General features: G+C 41.3%; 2 protein-coding genes across 3 annotated transcripts in view; one reads left to right on the plus strand and one right to left on the minus strand.

The window, feature by feature from the left end:
• Positions 1-4,152: 4,152 nt before the first annotated feature.
• LOC116658260 (serine/arginine repetitive matrix protein 3-like) lies at positions 4,153-6,306 on the minus strand. 2 transcript variants are annotated; one of them, XM_032462954.1, is made up of 2 exons: positions 6,050-6,306; positions 4,153-5,885 (listed from the first exon to the last, which is right to left on the minus strand). In XM_032462954.1, exons 1-2 carry the CDS (start codon positions 6,191-6,193, stop codon positions 5,493-5,495), a joined length of 537 nt encoding a protein of 178 aa, XP_032318845.1. In that variant the 5' UTR covers positions 6,194-6,306; the 3' UTR covers positions 4,153-5,492. The 2 variants fall into 2 exon arrangements, with proteins under 2 accessions (XP_032318845.1, XP_032318844.1); XM_032462953.1 differs by having other exon boundaries at positions 4,153-5,912; positions 6,050-6,305.
• KCTD20 (potassium channel tetramerization domain containing 20) overlaps positions 5,795-14,110 on the plus strand; it is a 91,144-nt gene continuing 82,828 nt past the window's right edge. Inside the window, exon 1 of the mRNA XM_032462947.1 lies at positions 5,795-5,928. The gene's annotated coding sequence lies outside the window, so the exon portion shown is untranslated. The remainder of the gene's footprint in view (positions 5,929-14,110) is intronic.

Consider the following 14,110-nt stretch of genomic DNA (forward strand, 5'->3'; position numbering starts at 1 on the left):
CTGCCTGTGGCACCACAGGGTGGTGACACGATGTGTAAGGCCCAGTGACAAATGCAAACAGAGAGTCCTAAGTTGAAAAAGTGTTGAGGATTTCAAAAAGACAGAGACCACAGACCATGAAACCAATCGCAAGCCCTTCCGAGTGCTGAAGCGATACAGGTCTCGTGGCCTCGAATGGGACTCTGATGGGGACAGCTCCCACCCACATGCCGTGAGGAAAGATGACAGAGGAAGGGGGAGAGAGAGACTGAGAGAGAATATTTTTTGAATTTTTAATTTCAATATAACACACAGAAAAGTGCATGAATCACAACTACACAGCTTGATGCATTTTCACAAAGGGAATAAATGTGTGTACCCAGCACCCAGATTAAGATGCGGAACATCACCAGCACCCTAGAAACCCCTTCATGCTTCTCATGGGTACCACTGTCCTGACTTCACAGCTTAGATTATTTTGCCTGTTTGGGGGACTTATATGAATGGGAATTAGACTGCATGTTTTCTTTTATCTCTGTTTTTTTTTTTTTTTCTCACTCTATTTCAGGTTTGTGAGATTCAGCCATACTGCTTGCTGTGTGCAGCTGTAGTTGTAAATTTTCAGACTGACAATATCAAGTGTCAGAGAGGATATGGGGCAACCCGACCTCTCATATACTGCTGGTGGGAGTGGAAAATGGTATAGCTACTTTGGAAAATTGAGTGGCAATGTTTAGTAAAGCTGAAGAGACACCTAGCCTGTGACCCAGCACCTCCACCCCTAGATACACACACACAACAGAAATGCAGGCACAACCTCCCTCAAAACAACACTAAAAGATTGTTTATATCAGCATTACATATAATAGACAGAAACTCAAGAACTTGAAAAGACTCAAATGCCCCATAACAATAAGAAGAGTAAATAAACGGTGGTATATTCCCAAAATGGATAATTTTTTCCCCAAAAGTCTGTATATTTGTTTGTTTAGAAAGACTATTTATGTAAAGTAAGCCAAAAAGAGAAAGAAAAATACCCTATGATATTACTTATATTTGGAATCTTAAAAAAAAAAAAGACAAACTTACATACAAAACGGAAACAGACTCACAGACATAGTAAACAAACTTATGGTTACCAGCGCAGGACAGGGTGGGAAAGGATAAACAGGGAGTTCGAGATTTGTGGATACTAACTACTATATATAAAATAAACAATAAGTTTATACTGTATAGCACAGGAAACTATATTCAATATCTTGTAATAACTTATGGCTAAAAAGAATATAAAAACAAATATATGTATGTTCCTATATGACTGAAGTATTGTGCTGTACACCAGAAATTGACACAACATTGTAAACTGACTACAATAAAAAAAAAAAAAAGACTATTTACCCTCTTGTGTGGCCTGGGTATGTAACACAGGGACACAGAAGATAAACCTGGTCTTAAGTGAAAAGGCAGGTATCACAATAAGAGGGGTGAGAACAAGAGAGCCCCAAGTCTCAGCAGCCCTAGGTAGAGCAATTCTGAGGGACATATTTAAGAGAAGGAGAATTTTTACATGAGACAATTAAACCTGTCTGTTTGGAACTCCAGTTCCCAGAACTCTGCCCCCAGCCTGGCAAGATAATTTGCATTATGGAAATAGAGTGCCTTTGGTGACTTGCAGGAGCAAAGATCAAGAGTGCGAACACACTCTCCTTGCCAGGGCCACACCCTCTGCCTGGAATCCACCAGTTCAAGGTCCAGCCTATCCGGAGTTTGGGCTTCCCACCTGCTGAGTTTCCTGGAGAGATGTCTTCTTCCTTCTCAGTGAGAGATATCTGAAAGACTGTGACCTCACTCTTTCCCAAGCCAGGGGAGGGCTGAGGACCAAAGTCCCTCGACCAGAAAATAGTCTCAGAATATTCTTTTGGTTCGCATGCAAAATGACTGAATTTAGGTCTTGTGGCTAAAGTGCTCAATGAATCTCAATCCCCACCCACACTCCCCTGACTCCTCCCAGTGACTCCCAGAATCTCCTCCTCCTCAGTTGTTTCTGGGTCTCCACTCGAAGTGGGTAACTCAGGTGACCATCATGATAGCCTAGCTTTGACACTGGACAGAGCTGTACCGAAACCCCAGCTCCTCACTCCCCAGTCATGCAAATGATCCTATCTCCCAGTTCCTCCAACAACATGATCCCTCAGGCCACTGGACATGCTGTTCTCTTTGCCCAGAACATTCTTCCTGCTACCTGCCCTCATCCATCTTCACATGACCTGCTCCTTCTCACTCTGCAGGTCTCTGCTCGGACATTACCAGCTCTGGGAAGCTTTCCCTGGTCTCCCTAGTGTGGCTCAGAGGCCTCTGCTCTATCCCCCTGGATGCCCCTATGCTGCCCCATCCAGCACTTGTCACGTTGGGTTGTGGCTGTCTCCCTAGCAGGACAGTAAACACCCAGAGCAGAACAGCACATCTGTTACTAGTATTTTCTCCACAAAGTTTTGTTGATTGAATCATTTCTACCAGGCGTTGGCAAAGGTTTTATGTAAAGGAACAGATGGTAAATATTTTCAGTTCTGTGGGCCATATGATGTCTGTTGCCATGATTCAACTCCCTGGTTGGAGCGAAAAGGCAGCCATAGGTAACATGTAAACAAATAAGCGTGGCTGTGTCCCCCCAGAATTTATGGACATTGAGTTTGAATTGCATATGCTTTTCATAGGTCATGAAATATTATTCCTAAAAAAAATCTTTTTCAACCATCTAAAAATGTAACAACTACTCTCAAAAGCTCTCAGGACATACAAAAATAGGTGACAAACCGTAGTTTGCTAACCCTGATTAATACTGAGGGTCACATGCTTTGGGTTTTCCAAGTCACTGTCAGGGATATAGTAGGATTACTTAGAGCAATAATGTAACAGTATTTCTTAATATCAAGCAGAAAATTAAACTTGCAAGTGCATTAAATGACTTAGCCATCACATCCTGTAGACTATATTTAAGAAATCCAAGATGTTTTAAGATTAAGGAATTGTTACTATCAAGGAACTATGTCAATAGGTTGACAATTTCTCTAAGAAATCCTAATGGGAATTTTTTAAACTAGGCATGAAAGGACACTTTATTTTTTTGTGTTAAGAATTATTTATCTTAAATAATATCGAAAATATTATTCAGATAAATAAAAGTAACCACTAGAAAAACTGAAGGTAGAAATTAAGTAGGACCAATTGCCTCCAGGAAGTGGAAGGGAGGGTGGGTTTTCTACAATGCTAGGTTATGTTTTTGGTTCATCGTTGTTGTTTTTCTTAACCTGGTTTCTTATATTACTATGATGTGTTGAATGTTAATGAGGCTGTGGGGATACAGGAACTTCCATGCTTCGCTGGGGGAGGGGGCATGTGGACTACTGCAGCCATTCTGGACAACAATCAGACAATATTAGTAAAAACTGGTGTCCATATTCCCCAGGGACTAGCAATTCCACTCCTAGCCATTCTCACATAGCTATTTAAGAGCAAAGAAAAAACACTCATAGATAGCTGAAGGGGTATGCCTGGGGTTGGGACATGGGTTTTGTTTCACAGTGTGACTTTTATGAGATACTTCTTTTTCCTGGCAGACAGCCTTTGCCCAATTTGTCCAACCTGTGATGAGGTGTTCCTCACTGCCCAGAATTTTCCTATGCGTGGTAAGCAACCTATTATGAAACTTGCTCATCTGTGACCACCTTGTTCTTAAACAGGAGTCTTGTACTTCGAACATGGTTGTCTCTCATATATAGGTGGTAAGTGCTCTGGCAGCATTTAGGTGCTCAATCCGTGGCCACCAATTTTAGTTTCCGGTTTGCTTTCAGGAAAATCCACAAGTTTAAATCTAAACCAAATGCATTCTAATTCAGAAACCAAAAGAGCATGCACCAGAAGGACAATCTGCTTTTATTGAAATCCAGAATAAAGTCAGAGAACTTGACCAAAAGGAGGGAGCTTGAAATCTGAGAGGAGACTCATCCAACCAGAAGCAGAAGGTGACTCTCAGAAGCATCGAGCTCAAGGGGCTCAGTGCAGGTCCCTCTCTCAATTCTGAGAGTCACTGCCCCTCCAGGGGTTATCTCCTTTGGATCCTACTTCTGACATCATTGAACATCAACCTAAATAAGAAGATAAACTGAGGCAATCTCAGATTACCAGAGATTTGAGTTTATTTGGGAGTAGCAGAAGAATTTCAACTCAGGAAATGCATGCTATAGCAAGATACAGTGAGTCCACTGAGGGTTTGGGGTGGGCTCTATTTATGAGCAAGGAGTACAAAAAGGGGGAAATCCAGCCAGAGTCCAAGCAGTAAGTTCATTGGCTTGAGGATGGGGAGATATTCTTGGTGAATATTCATTGATAAGGAGATAAGTCTCAGTCTTCTGTAAATCAGGCATTTAATGGCAATCAGTCTCTCTGCTTAAGTTCTGTTCTTCTGAGGGCACATGTGTGAGATTTCCCATTTCATATTTTCATTCATGTTAGATTGAAATCCTTTATATAGATATGGATGATATAGATACAGGTATAGGAAGGAAATATTATCACTTGTAAAAATATAATTATACAGCCAGAAAATTGGAACCAACTCAAAATTTTTGAACACAAAAGAGCCTGTGTGCAAAGTAAATCCACACAAAAAGTTTTTCTATTTACTGTTACTTACTATATTTTCTATTTACTATTTACTATATTTCTATATAACCAGTTAGAAGGTGTGATGGCAGAAAATATTCCAGCCACAATAGCAATTTTTAAATATTCTAACTACCTCTAAGAACTGTATTAGATCCATAAGCTATATAAAAGATGTAACAAAATACAGAAACATCCATATTCTTGAATGGAAAGCTAATGAAAAGAATTCAAATCTCTGTTGGTTAATTCATAGTTCATCACACTTCACTTCCAATTACAATTTAAAAGAATGTGACACAATTAGAATTTAGAAATTGACAAAATTTCCCTGGCTTTATTTCACTGGGAAATTAACAGATGAGTTTACTACAAAATTTTTGTTAAAGAAAAATAAGTTGTATGAGGAAGGGACATTTTCTCTGCTGGATATTAAATGTATCATAAAGCTACAGAAATAAAACAAGGTTGTATCACCAAGAACTAATGGACAAACCAAAAAAAGTAGATAACTCTGAAACTACTCCAAATAACATACGAATTTACTGAGAAAGAAAGCTCACCAACCAACGAGAAGAGGGGATTATGCGGCAAATGGTGTTGGAAAAACAGCCTGGAAGTCAGAGGATCATTTCAGATCTACACTTTATACTGTAGTGTAAAATACTTTCCAGATACATTAAAGCATTACATGTAACAATAATGCCACTTAAAAAAAAACTAAAATAATACGCAGATAACTAAATTTGGATGAAAGACTTCGTAGAATAAAAATAATGAGGCTGGCGGGGCGCCGCGCGGGAGGCTCGCGCACTCGGCGGGTCGGGCTGCGGCGGCGGCGGCGGCGACGCTCAGGCGCCGCGTGTGAGGCGCCCCGGGCGCGTCTGCGTTCCGGCTGCGCCACCCTCACCCCAGTGGGCTGCTGAGAAGGGAATGGCTCCAGCCCTGGGACCGCCGAGCACACCTCCAGCACGGCCCCCTTCCCGTCGCAGCCGCGGGCCTCGCTCGGTGCTGGGCGACTCCGAGGGGAGGCGGCGGCGGCGGCTGCGGGTCTGTGTGGAGGAGCCCTGCCCTCCAGCCTGGCTCCGCCGCCGGGCCCAGTAGGGCCCGAGAGAGCTCGGCGCCCGCCCTTCCTCTAGCCTCTCGGTCAACCGGCTGGAGCAGCGTCGTCCCGGAGGTCTCTGGGCCGAGGCGGCGGCAGCTCCTCCGGCTCCACCATGTCCGCGGGGAGAGACTTCGGGACTCTGCGGAGGAAATTCAAGCCGGCGTTCCTGCGGGCGCAGAGCGGTGAGTGTGCGGCTTCCCCGCGCCCCCCAGCCCCGTGCGGCCCTTCCCCGCGCGGAGGCTCCGTGCGGGCCTCGCGTTCGCGCTCCGTTGCACCCCGCAGCCCTTGCCCGTGTTCGCCGACCTCCTTAGCCACCGGCTCCTCTTCGCCAGATCCGTCAGGCGGATTTTGACCTTTGCGTCCCCGACTCCGCCGGCTCCTTTCCCCGGAGCCCAGCCTCTCCCGTCGAGCTGTCCTCACCCCGCCCAGTCCCGGCCTCCTGTCCATCCCTTTCTTCCTCCGTCTCCGTCGTCCCACAACCCCAGCTCCCCTCCTTGAGCCCGACCCTCGTCCCGTGCTCTTTTCCCAGCTCGTCAGGCGTGTGCGGCCCACCCGGGAAGCCCCACTCGGGAGAACCGGCCCCTTTCAACCGGGCGCGCGGCGGGTGGGATCTGAGCGTTGTTTTCCGCGGAGGCTTGGCCCCGAGAAGTTTGGAGGGAAAGTGGGGGGTCCTAGAAGATTCTTGGATTGTTTTCACTTGGGTGGGGAGTTGGTCTGGGTTGCAGAGGATATATATTTGGAGGAGACTTGAGGAGGGGGTAGATGGGGCGTGAAGGAGTGGCGGCGGTAGTGGCGATTTTTGCCCCCTTGGGTTTGGCTGTGTCTTGTTGGAAACCTCTTTTTCTTCTCTTAACTTTAATCCCTGACAGTTCTTTGGCGGTGTCATTTGCTTTCCCCATCTCTGCCAGATGCTTACCTTGATCGTTTTACTTGGAATTTTTCACGTCTCACCTGATTCTCGTCACTGTCATGCGAACAGAAATTTACTGGGACGTGTTAATCATTCCATTTCCTCTTGGGGTATTTTCCAGTTACAAATTTAGGATTCCTGTGTGAGAGGACTTTAGAATAACGAACATCTTTGTTTTGTAGGATTTCCTTTGGGGTTAGGGAGTAATAGAGAAGGCATAGATTCATCATCTAGATATTTAAGTTAGATTTAAATGTGTAATACCATTTTGGCTAAATGATTCTTTTATGGTTGATAGTCCATAGTCTCTGATGAGTGAAATTATTATTTACCTAGTGAGGCTTCTGCTGTCTCTGTACTTTGTATTAGATATAAGATTGCAATTTCGTGATGGCTATCTCTAAAATCACTTCATGTGGTAACTCCAATTTTATGCTGTAATATGCAAACTTCACACCCTACAATTTAGAGATTATCATCATCCATTGTTTTTCTCACACTTTTCCTGACCATCTTTAAAATTGAGACATTGAGAGATTAGTTCCTCCCAAGTCATGGGACAGTCATCAGGTATTTTAGATTAGACTGTGGGAAACATTTATTTCTTTTGGTTGAAAAGAAGATAACTGATAGAAATTCGGAGCTTTTATTACTACCTCCAAATTCAGAGCTTTTGTTACTACCTCCAAATTACTACAAATTAGTATAAATGCAACATCTTATATTAGGATGGTACATTGTTGTTATTAATGAACCAATATTTCTGCATTATTAACTAAAGTCTATAGTTTATTCAGATTTCCTTAGTTTTTTTTTTCTGTTTAAGCATTCAATTGAGGATACCAGATTACATTTGATTTCCCTGTTTCCTTAGGCTCCTCTTAGTTTGTTTTTGTTTTTGTTTTTTTAAGTACTGTGTTTACATGCTTTTTAACTCTGTGAAACTGGGTAATTATTTTCTGAGGCTACTATATTGAAAAGTAATGCCATCCAACAGCTTTGACAATGAAACATTGGTCTCTGTTCTCATGGGCAATGCCTGCAGTTTTCTTAGCATTAGCAAAGGTCTGTAGAATCTATGTCATCTTGATGTAACTTTTAATGAATTTTTTCATTTTTAGGTTTTAAACGTTCACAATTCATCTTTCAAAGACTAATCTGTAGCAAAGCCTTGTTTGTTTCCTTAATAGCATTTACTACATTTATAATTCTTATTTTTTATGTTTGTTTTGTCTGTTTCCCATAACAGAATGCAAGTTTCATAGAGATTAAAAACTTTTTTTTTTAATTCATTGTATACCCAGTGCCTACAATAGTGCCAGGCTTGTAGTGGGTACTAAGAAAATTTGGTGAATGAATGATGGTTGAATCTAATAGTAACCAAAGCTAGTAGTCATCTTTGCTATGGTGAAGTCTGTATTTTTGCCTTATGCAATTAATAGTTCAACAATAACATTTTATATTTACATTATTTCATTGCATACAGGGATACTCCAGATGCTCAGGAAGCCTAGACCCAATAATTTGTAGCATTTACTGTGTTACTGAAAAAAAAAAAATACAACAGACTAGAGTTTCAAACTTTTTTTTTAGTTGAATAAAATTATTTTGTTTTGTTAGTTATTGTTATTTGCTATTTGTATAACATCTAAAAGTATGTCAGATGATTATTTAAAAATTTTTTTTATTTAAGTATAATTGGTTTACAATGTGTTAATTCAAATGCTTATTAAAGACATGTTCATGGAACAGATTTGAAATTAGGTATACTATTTTATTTAGCTTTTCAAAAATTTAAGGTTCTGTGCTCTATAATGAAGATAAATTGTTTCAGTATATGAAGCCTCATATTAAATGAATGACATCAGTCTTGGTTATGTTCCTGTAAACTCTTATGGTTTCTTTAGATTTCAGTAGTGTACATGGTTTAATAAAAGGAACGTTAAAATTAAAAAAAACACCCACAACAGCAACAATAATAATGAGAGGAGGCACAAAAAATGATAGACTTTACTAAGTCAAAATTATAAACTTCTGCACATCATAACCACCATGAAAGGTTAAAAGACAAACAAACTAGAAAAAAATTATTTGCAACAAATAATACAGGCAATGTCACTCTCCTTATTTTATAAAGGTTGCAAAAATAAATACAAATTTAAAAGTAATCAATAAGCACATAATAAATGTTTAACTTCATTGTTAAACAGTAACACTGTTTACTTCCATTTATATATGTTATAACACAACATTAAGTAGAAAAATCAGAATATAAAACTCCTTAAGCAGAATAATCCAAATGATGTTAAAACATACACATATGTTTTTTAAAATGGAAATACAACCACCTAATATTTTAAATGACTTTCCTTTGAAATGGAATTATAGGTGGTTTTATTTTTTTATTCTTTGCCACACGTTCCAACTTTTCTATGGTAAATGTGTATTATTATTACTGAAAATTAGTTAACAGTATTTCCCTGGCTTGGTCCCCACCAGGCGAATTACAGAAATGGCTCGCCTCTAGCAAAGGAGGTTTGAAGGGAGGATTCCTGGAGTATCTCCCCCAGTGACAGCTTCCAGGTTGCTGTGCCTCACAGAAAGCTTCCTTCCTATCCACATGGGGCCTCAAACCTGTCACCTTGGGTTTCAGGTTCACAGAGAAACTCTGGCTGTGCGGGCCAGGCCCTCTTTATCAAGACCTCCCTCCCAAAGAGAACACCAAGCAGTGACTCTGGCTTTCTGGCCACTGAACAAACCCAAATCAAATCTTCCCATCTGGGAGAGCTGTGGGGGAGAGAGATCCCCATTAGCATAAGGCCTGGGAGTGAGGGGAGGGGAGCAGAGGAGGGGAGAGGAGATTCGAGAAGGCCCTGTTCCTTGGAGGTGGCCACGTGCCCCAAAGTGTCTATTTCTTAACTCCAGTCAGCATCCCTGTTACTTCTGCAAATGTGCTTCATTACACCCATCTTCCTGCCAGGTCTGAATTTGATGAAAGGATGCAGTTTAGTCTCTAGGAACTGGGACCTCTTTTACAGATAGGAGATTATGCAAATTATTAGGCAGAGAGAAATTTGCAACATGCTGTAAATAACTGCTGTAGCTCAAGGACAATGAGAACAACAACTGCCCTTGGTCTCAGTGGGTCCCTCTACGTAGTGGGTTGAGCAATGACTCCTAGAAGGGTAAGTCCAAGTCCTAAACCCTGGAATCTCTGAATGTGACCTTATTCAGAAAAAGTCTTTGCGGATATAATTAAGTTAAGGATCTTAAAATGAGATCATCCTAAGTTTAGAGTGGACCCTAAATCCAAAGACAAATGTTTTTATAAAAGAAAGGCATAAGGAGATTGTGAGAGACACACAGAGAGAAGATGGCCATGTAAAGATGGAGGCAGAGATTGATGTGAAGCATCTGCAAACCAAGGGATGCCAAGGATTAACCACTAGAATCTAGGAGAAAGGAGAATAGGGTACAGAGCTCAGTGGTAGAGCATGTGCTTAGCGTGCACAAGGCCCTGGGTTCAATCCCCAGTACTTCGATTAAAATAAATGAATAAAAACCTAATTACCTCTCTCCCCCAACACACACACACAAAACTTGAAGAGATATGGATTAAATAAATATTTTTTAAAAATCTAGAAGGAAGGCCTGGAATGAATTCTTCCTCAGAGCTTCCAGAGGAAACCAACCCTGTTGAAATCTTGATTTTGGACATCTGGCCTCCTGTGAAAGAGTACATTTCTGTCTTTTTAAGCCCCCGAGTTTGTAGCAATTTCTTAGGGTAGCTACAGGGAACTAATACATACTCTTTCACACACAGCCATTCAGCAGTCTGGGTCTCCAGGTCCTGGTACCCCCACCCAGCTTACTGTAACCCAGGCTCATGATTCAGCTGCCTGTCTCCTCTGAGTCAGGAACCCACTGGGATATTCCCCTTCCTGGTGGAAGAAGCACTCGGGAGCATTCACTTTAATTGCCTGATTGTCCAGCAGAAGGGGTGTGTGCCAGACAGATGACAGTACCATACTGTCATTTCAGAATGTTCCCTTCATGGCCCTAAAAAGTAAGTAAATAAAATGAAATAAAAGAGAAAATAATTCATCTTGAAGTAAAAAATGAGAAGCCAGTATCAAGGAAACTGAAGGCATGTTTGATCGCTAGTGTTCCTCACAGCTTTTTCTGCCCTTAGTGACTTTCATTCTTAGTCAGCACTGACTTTCCATTGAAGTCCAAAGTAGACCAGGTTTCTACCTGCAGAGGTTGCCCGCAAGGTGAAACCTGAGGGCCGGGCCCTTCTGACGGTCCTGAAATTCCCCAGGATCAGATGGGGAGATTTCAGGCACTAGGGCCCAACCTGGAAGGAGCCATGTTTCAGGGAAGAGGTGGCCCTTTGCATTAGCAGGTGACTGTGCTCTCGGTTACTTGACAAGTAAGATCACTCCACTTCCCCCAGGAAACCAGAAAATGAGCTGTCCAGGACAGATTTGGAAGGTCTTATCTTACCAAACAAAAGCTTTATTGACAGGCAGGCAAGCCTCTTGGGCCAACTTTGCTGGGAGCAGAGCTACCACATTGCTCCAGTAATGCATGTCTGTTTATTAGCTGAAACACTAGGGACCCCGTAACTCCCCCACACATGGGAGAGAGTCATGTTTTGAATATGTTCTTCTGGGATACTTTTAATAGAAAATAGCTTAGCAGCAGCAGCATTATTATTATTATTATTATTATTACTATTACTATTACTATTACTATTACTATTACTATTACTATTATTATTTTCACAGATGGGAGCATTCAGTATATACTGTTCCACAACTTGCTTCTTTTTTAAAAAGACATTCTTGTGGCAGTGATTCCACAACATTGTCTTAAGGGAGTTTTTGGCCGAAGAGCAAAGTCTCCCTTCTCCCTTTCAAGCCCCAGATTCTTTTTTTTTTTTTTTTTTTTAATTTAGTGTGTGAAAGGGTTCAGAACTCCAAGAGACAGTCAGTAGTATGGAGGGGTGTTATGCAACGTTCTAGTATTTCCCACACAAGGTGACGTGAAGAAAATTGCATTTTACCCACACTGGCTCCTTAGCCTTCTGCAGATGACCTTTCTCCCTGACTTTGAAAAGTTAGAGTGGAACTCTCAGTCCCCCCACCTCAACTTAGGCAGGCAGGGAGGGGAGGGGAGAGGATGAGGACCCAGTGCTTCAGAGAATCTCTCTAAATATATTTTTGTGTTATGTGAGGACATTTCTGAAAGATACATTCTTAAGAAGTAGAATGGTTAGGTCACAAGGGAGACACATTTAAATCTTTGGTCAACCTGACGAATTCCCTTCCAGAACTTTGTACCCCTTCACACCTCCAGCTGTGGTCTGTGAGAACAGCTGCATCTTCTCACTCAACGACACCACTGAACCTGTTCATTGCTGTCCATCGGATGAGCCACTTTCGTTTTAATTTGCCTTTGTTCAGTTATTATTAGTGACACTAAGCATCTTCTCAAATGCTTCTTGGCATCTGAGTTTGTTCTTGAGCAGCTGGTTCTTTAATTGAAAAAAAAATCGACTAATCAAGTTATATTGTTTCCTCCAGGACGTGCTCATTATGCTCAAGAGAATACTCGGAAACTCTTGCCTCCAGTAACACACAGGAGTTTCTCACTTCCTGTAGAGAAAGCAGTTATTCACTTCAGCATCACCCAAACGCAAAATACTCAGAGTCAGATATGAGAACTTCTTAAAGGAAACCACTTCTCCAGATTTCAAGGATATGTGTCACAGACAGGGCTTCAGGGGTAAATTTGTAGACTCCACAGATGGGGAAAAAGTCATTTCACAGTGCCAATACAAAAAAAAAAAAAAAAAAGCACCATCAGTTGTTTAGCTCAAATAGGTATTGAACCAAGTTAAATGTTAATTTAATATGTTAAATGTTAAATTTATTTAAACTTTATTAAATATTAAAATCTTGATGATCCTGATGGATTGAACCCATTCATATTCTTCTCAACCTCCTCCGAGTGTCTCTTCCTCTACTTCACAGGCTAGAAAGCCGAAAAGTGTGTTTCCCAGGCTCTTTTGCAGCTTGAGTTTCCGGTGTGAGTTCAGATCTGACAATTACATGCTCTGGCCTGCGATTTGGAAGGAGCAAGTGAGCAGGGGGCAACTTTCTGTGGATCCAGCTACTGCTGGAACATGCAAGGTTAAGAGAAGCTGTGTATTTTTTTATCAGCAGGGTCCCAGCATGTGGGTACCCCCTTCATAGAGCAAGGGTGGCCCCCTTGCTGGCTGGTGGTGGTGTTCTGGAACATTCCAGGAGGTCCCACCTGGAACCCACTCCTCCAACCCTTCGAATGACTTTGTAAGCCCTTGGTTCCTTTTCTGCTAAAATTAGCTGACGTAGTTTCTGTTTTCCTTCCATTGAGCCCTGACTGATACAGCTCACAAATACTTACCTTGATGGAGCCATGTGAGATACGAGAGAGAAAAGGCTAGACAAAGGGCAATGTAGTCGTGAATCATGCTTATTATGGTTTTCCTAATAGCCCTTTAATCAGATATCTCGTCCCTGTAGGAAATTTGAAAAATACATAAAAAATGCAAAGAATGAAGTAAAAACCATTTGTTATTCCACAAAAATCAAACGTTGATGAAAAGAAAACATTCTGTGCAGTTTGGTGCAGCCACTGTGGAAAACAGTATGGAGATTCCTCAAAAGACTAGGAATAGACTTACCATATGACCCAGTAATCCCACTCCTGGGCATATATCCAGAGGGAACCCTACTTCAAAAAGACAGTTGCACCCCAGTGTTCATAGCAGCACTATTTAAATAGCCAAGACATGGAAACAGCCTAAATGTCCATCGACAGGTGACTGGATAAAGAAGCTGTGGTATATTTATACAATGGAATACTATTCAGCCATTAAAAATGACAACATAACGCCATTTGCAGCAACATGGATGTCCCTGGAGAATGTCATTCTAAGTGAAGTAAGCCAGAAAGAGAAAGAAAAATACCATATGAGATTGCTCATATGTGGAATCTAAAAACAAAAGAAAGAACAGAAAAAGACAAATGAACATAAATACAAAACAGAAACAGACTCATAGACATAGAATACAAACTTGTGGTTGCCAAGGGGGCGGGGGTGGGAAGGGACAGACTGAGAGTTCGAAATTTGTAGATACTGACAGGTATATATAGAATAGATAAATAAGATTATACCATATAGCACAGGGAAATATATACAAGATCTTGTGGTAGCTCATGGTGAAAAAGAATGTGACAATGAATATATAGTGTATGTTCATGTATAACTGAAAAATTGTGCTTTACACTGGAAATTGACACAACATTGTAAACTGACTATAACTCAATAAAATAAAATTTAAAAAAAGAGAAAACACTCCACCTCTCTGAAATGTTGGTCCTGATCAACCAGCTGCTGCTGTTTA

Source organism: Camelus ferus, chromosome 20 (assembly GCF_009834535.1).
Source record: "Camelus ferus isolate YT-003-E chromosome 20, BCGSAC_Cfer_1.0, whole genome shotgun sequence".
Classification (NCBI taxonomy): domain Eukaryota; kingdom Metazoa; phylum Chordata; class Mammalia; order Artiodactyla; family Camelidae; genus Camelus; species Camelus ferus.

Coding starts and splice junctions, on each gene's coding strand:
- LOC116658260 (XM_032462953.1), bottom strand. CDS start 6,193: ATGGACAGGAGGCCGGGACTGGGCGGGGTGAGGACAGCTCGACGGGAG. Junction 5,913..6,049: donor AGGAGCCGGTGGCTAAGGAG/GTCGGCGAACAC, acceptor CTGCGCCCGCAG/GAACGCCGGCTTGAATTTCC.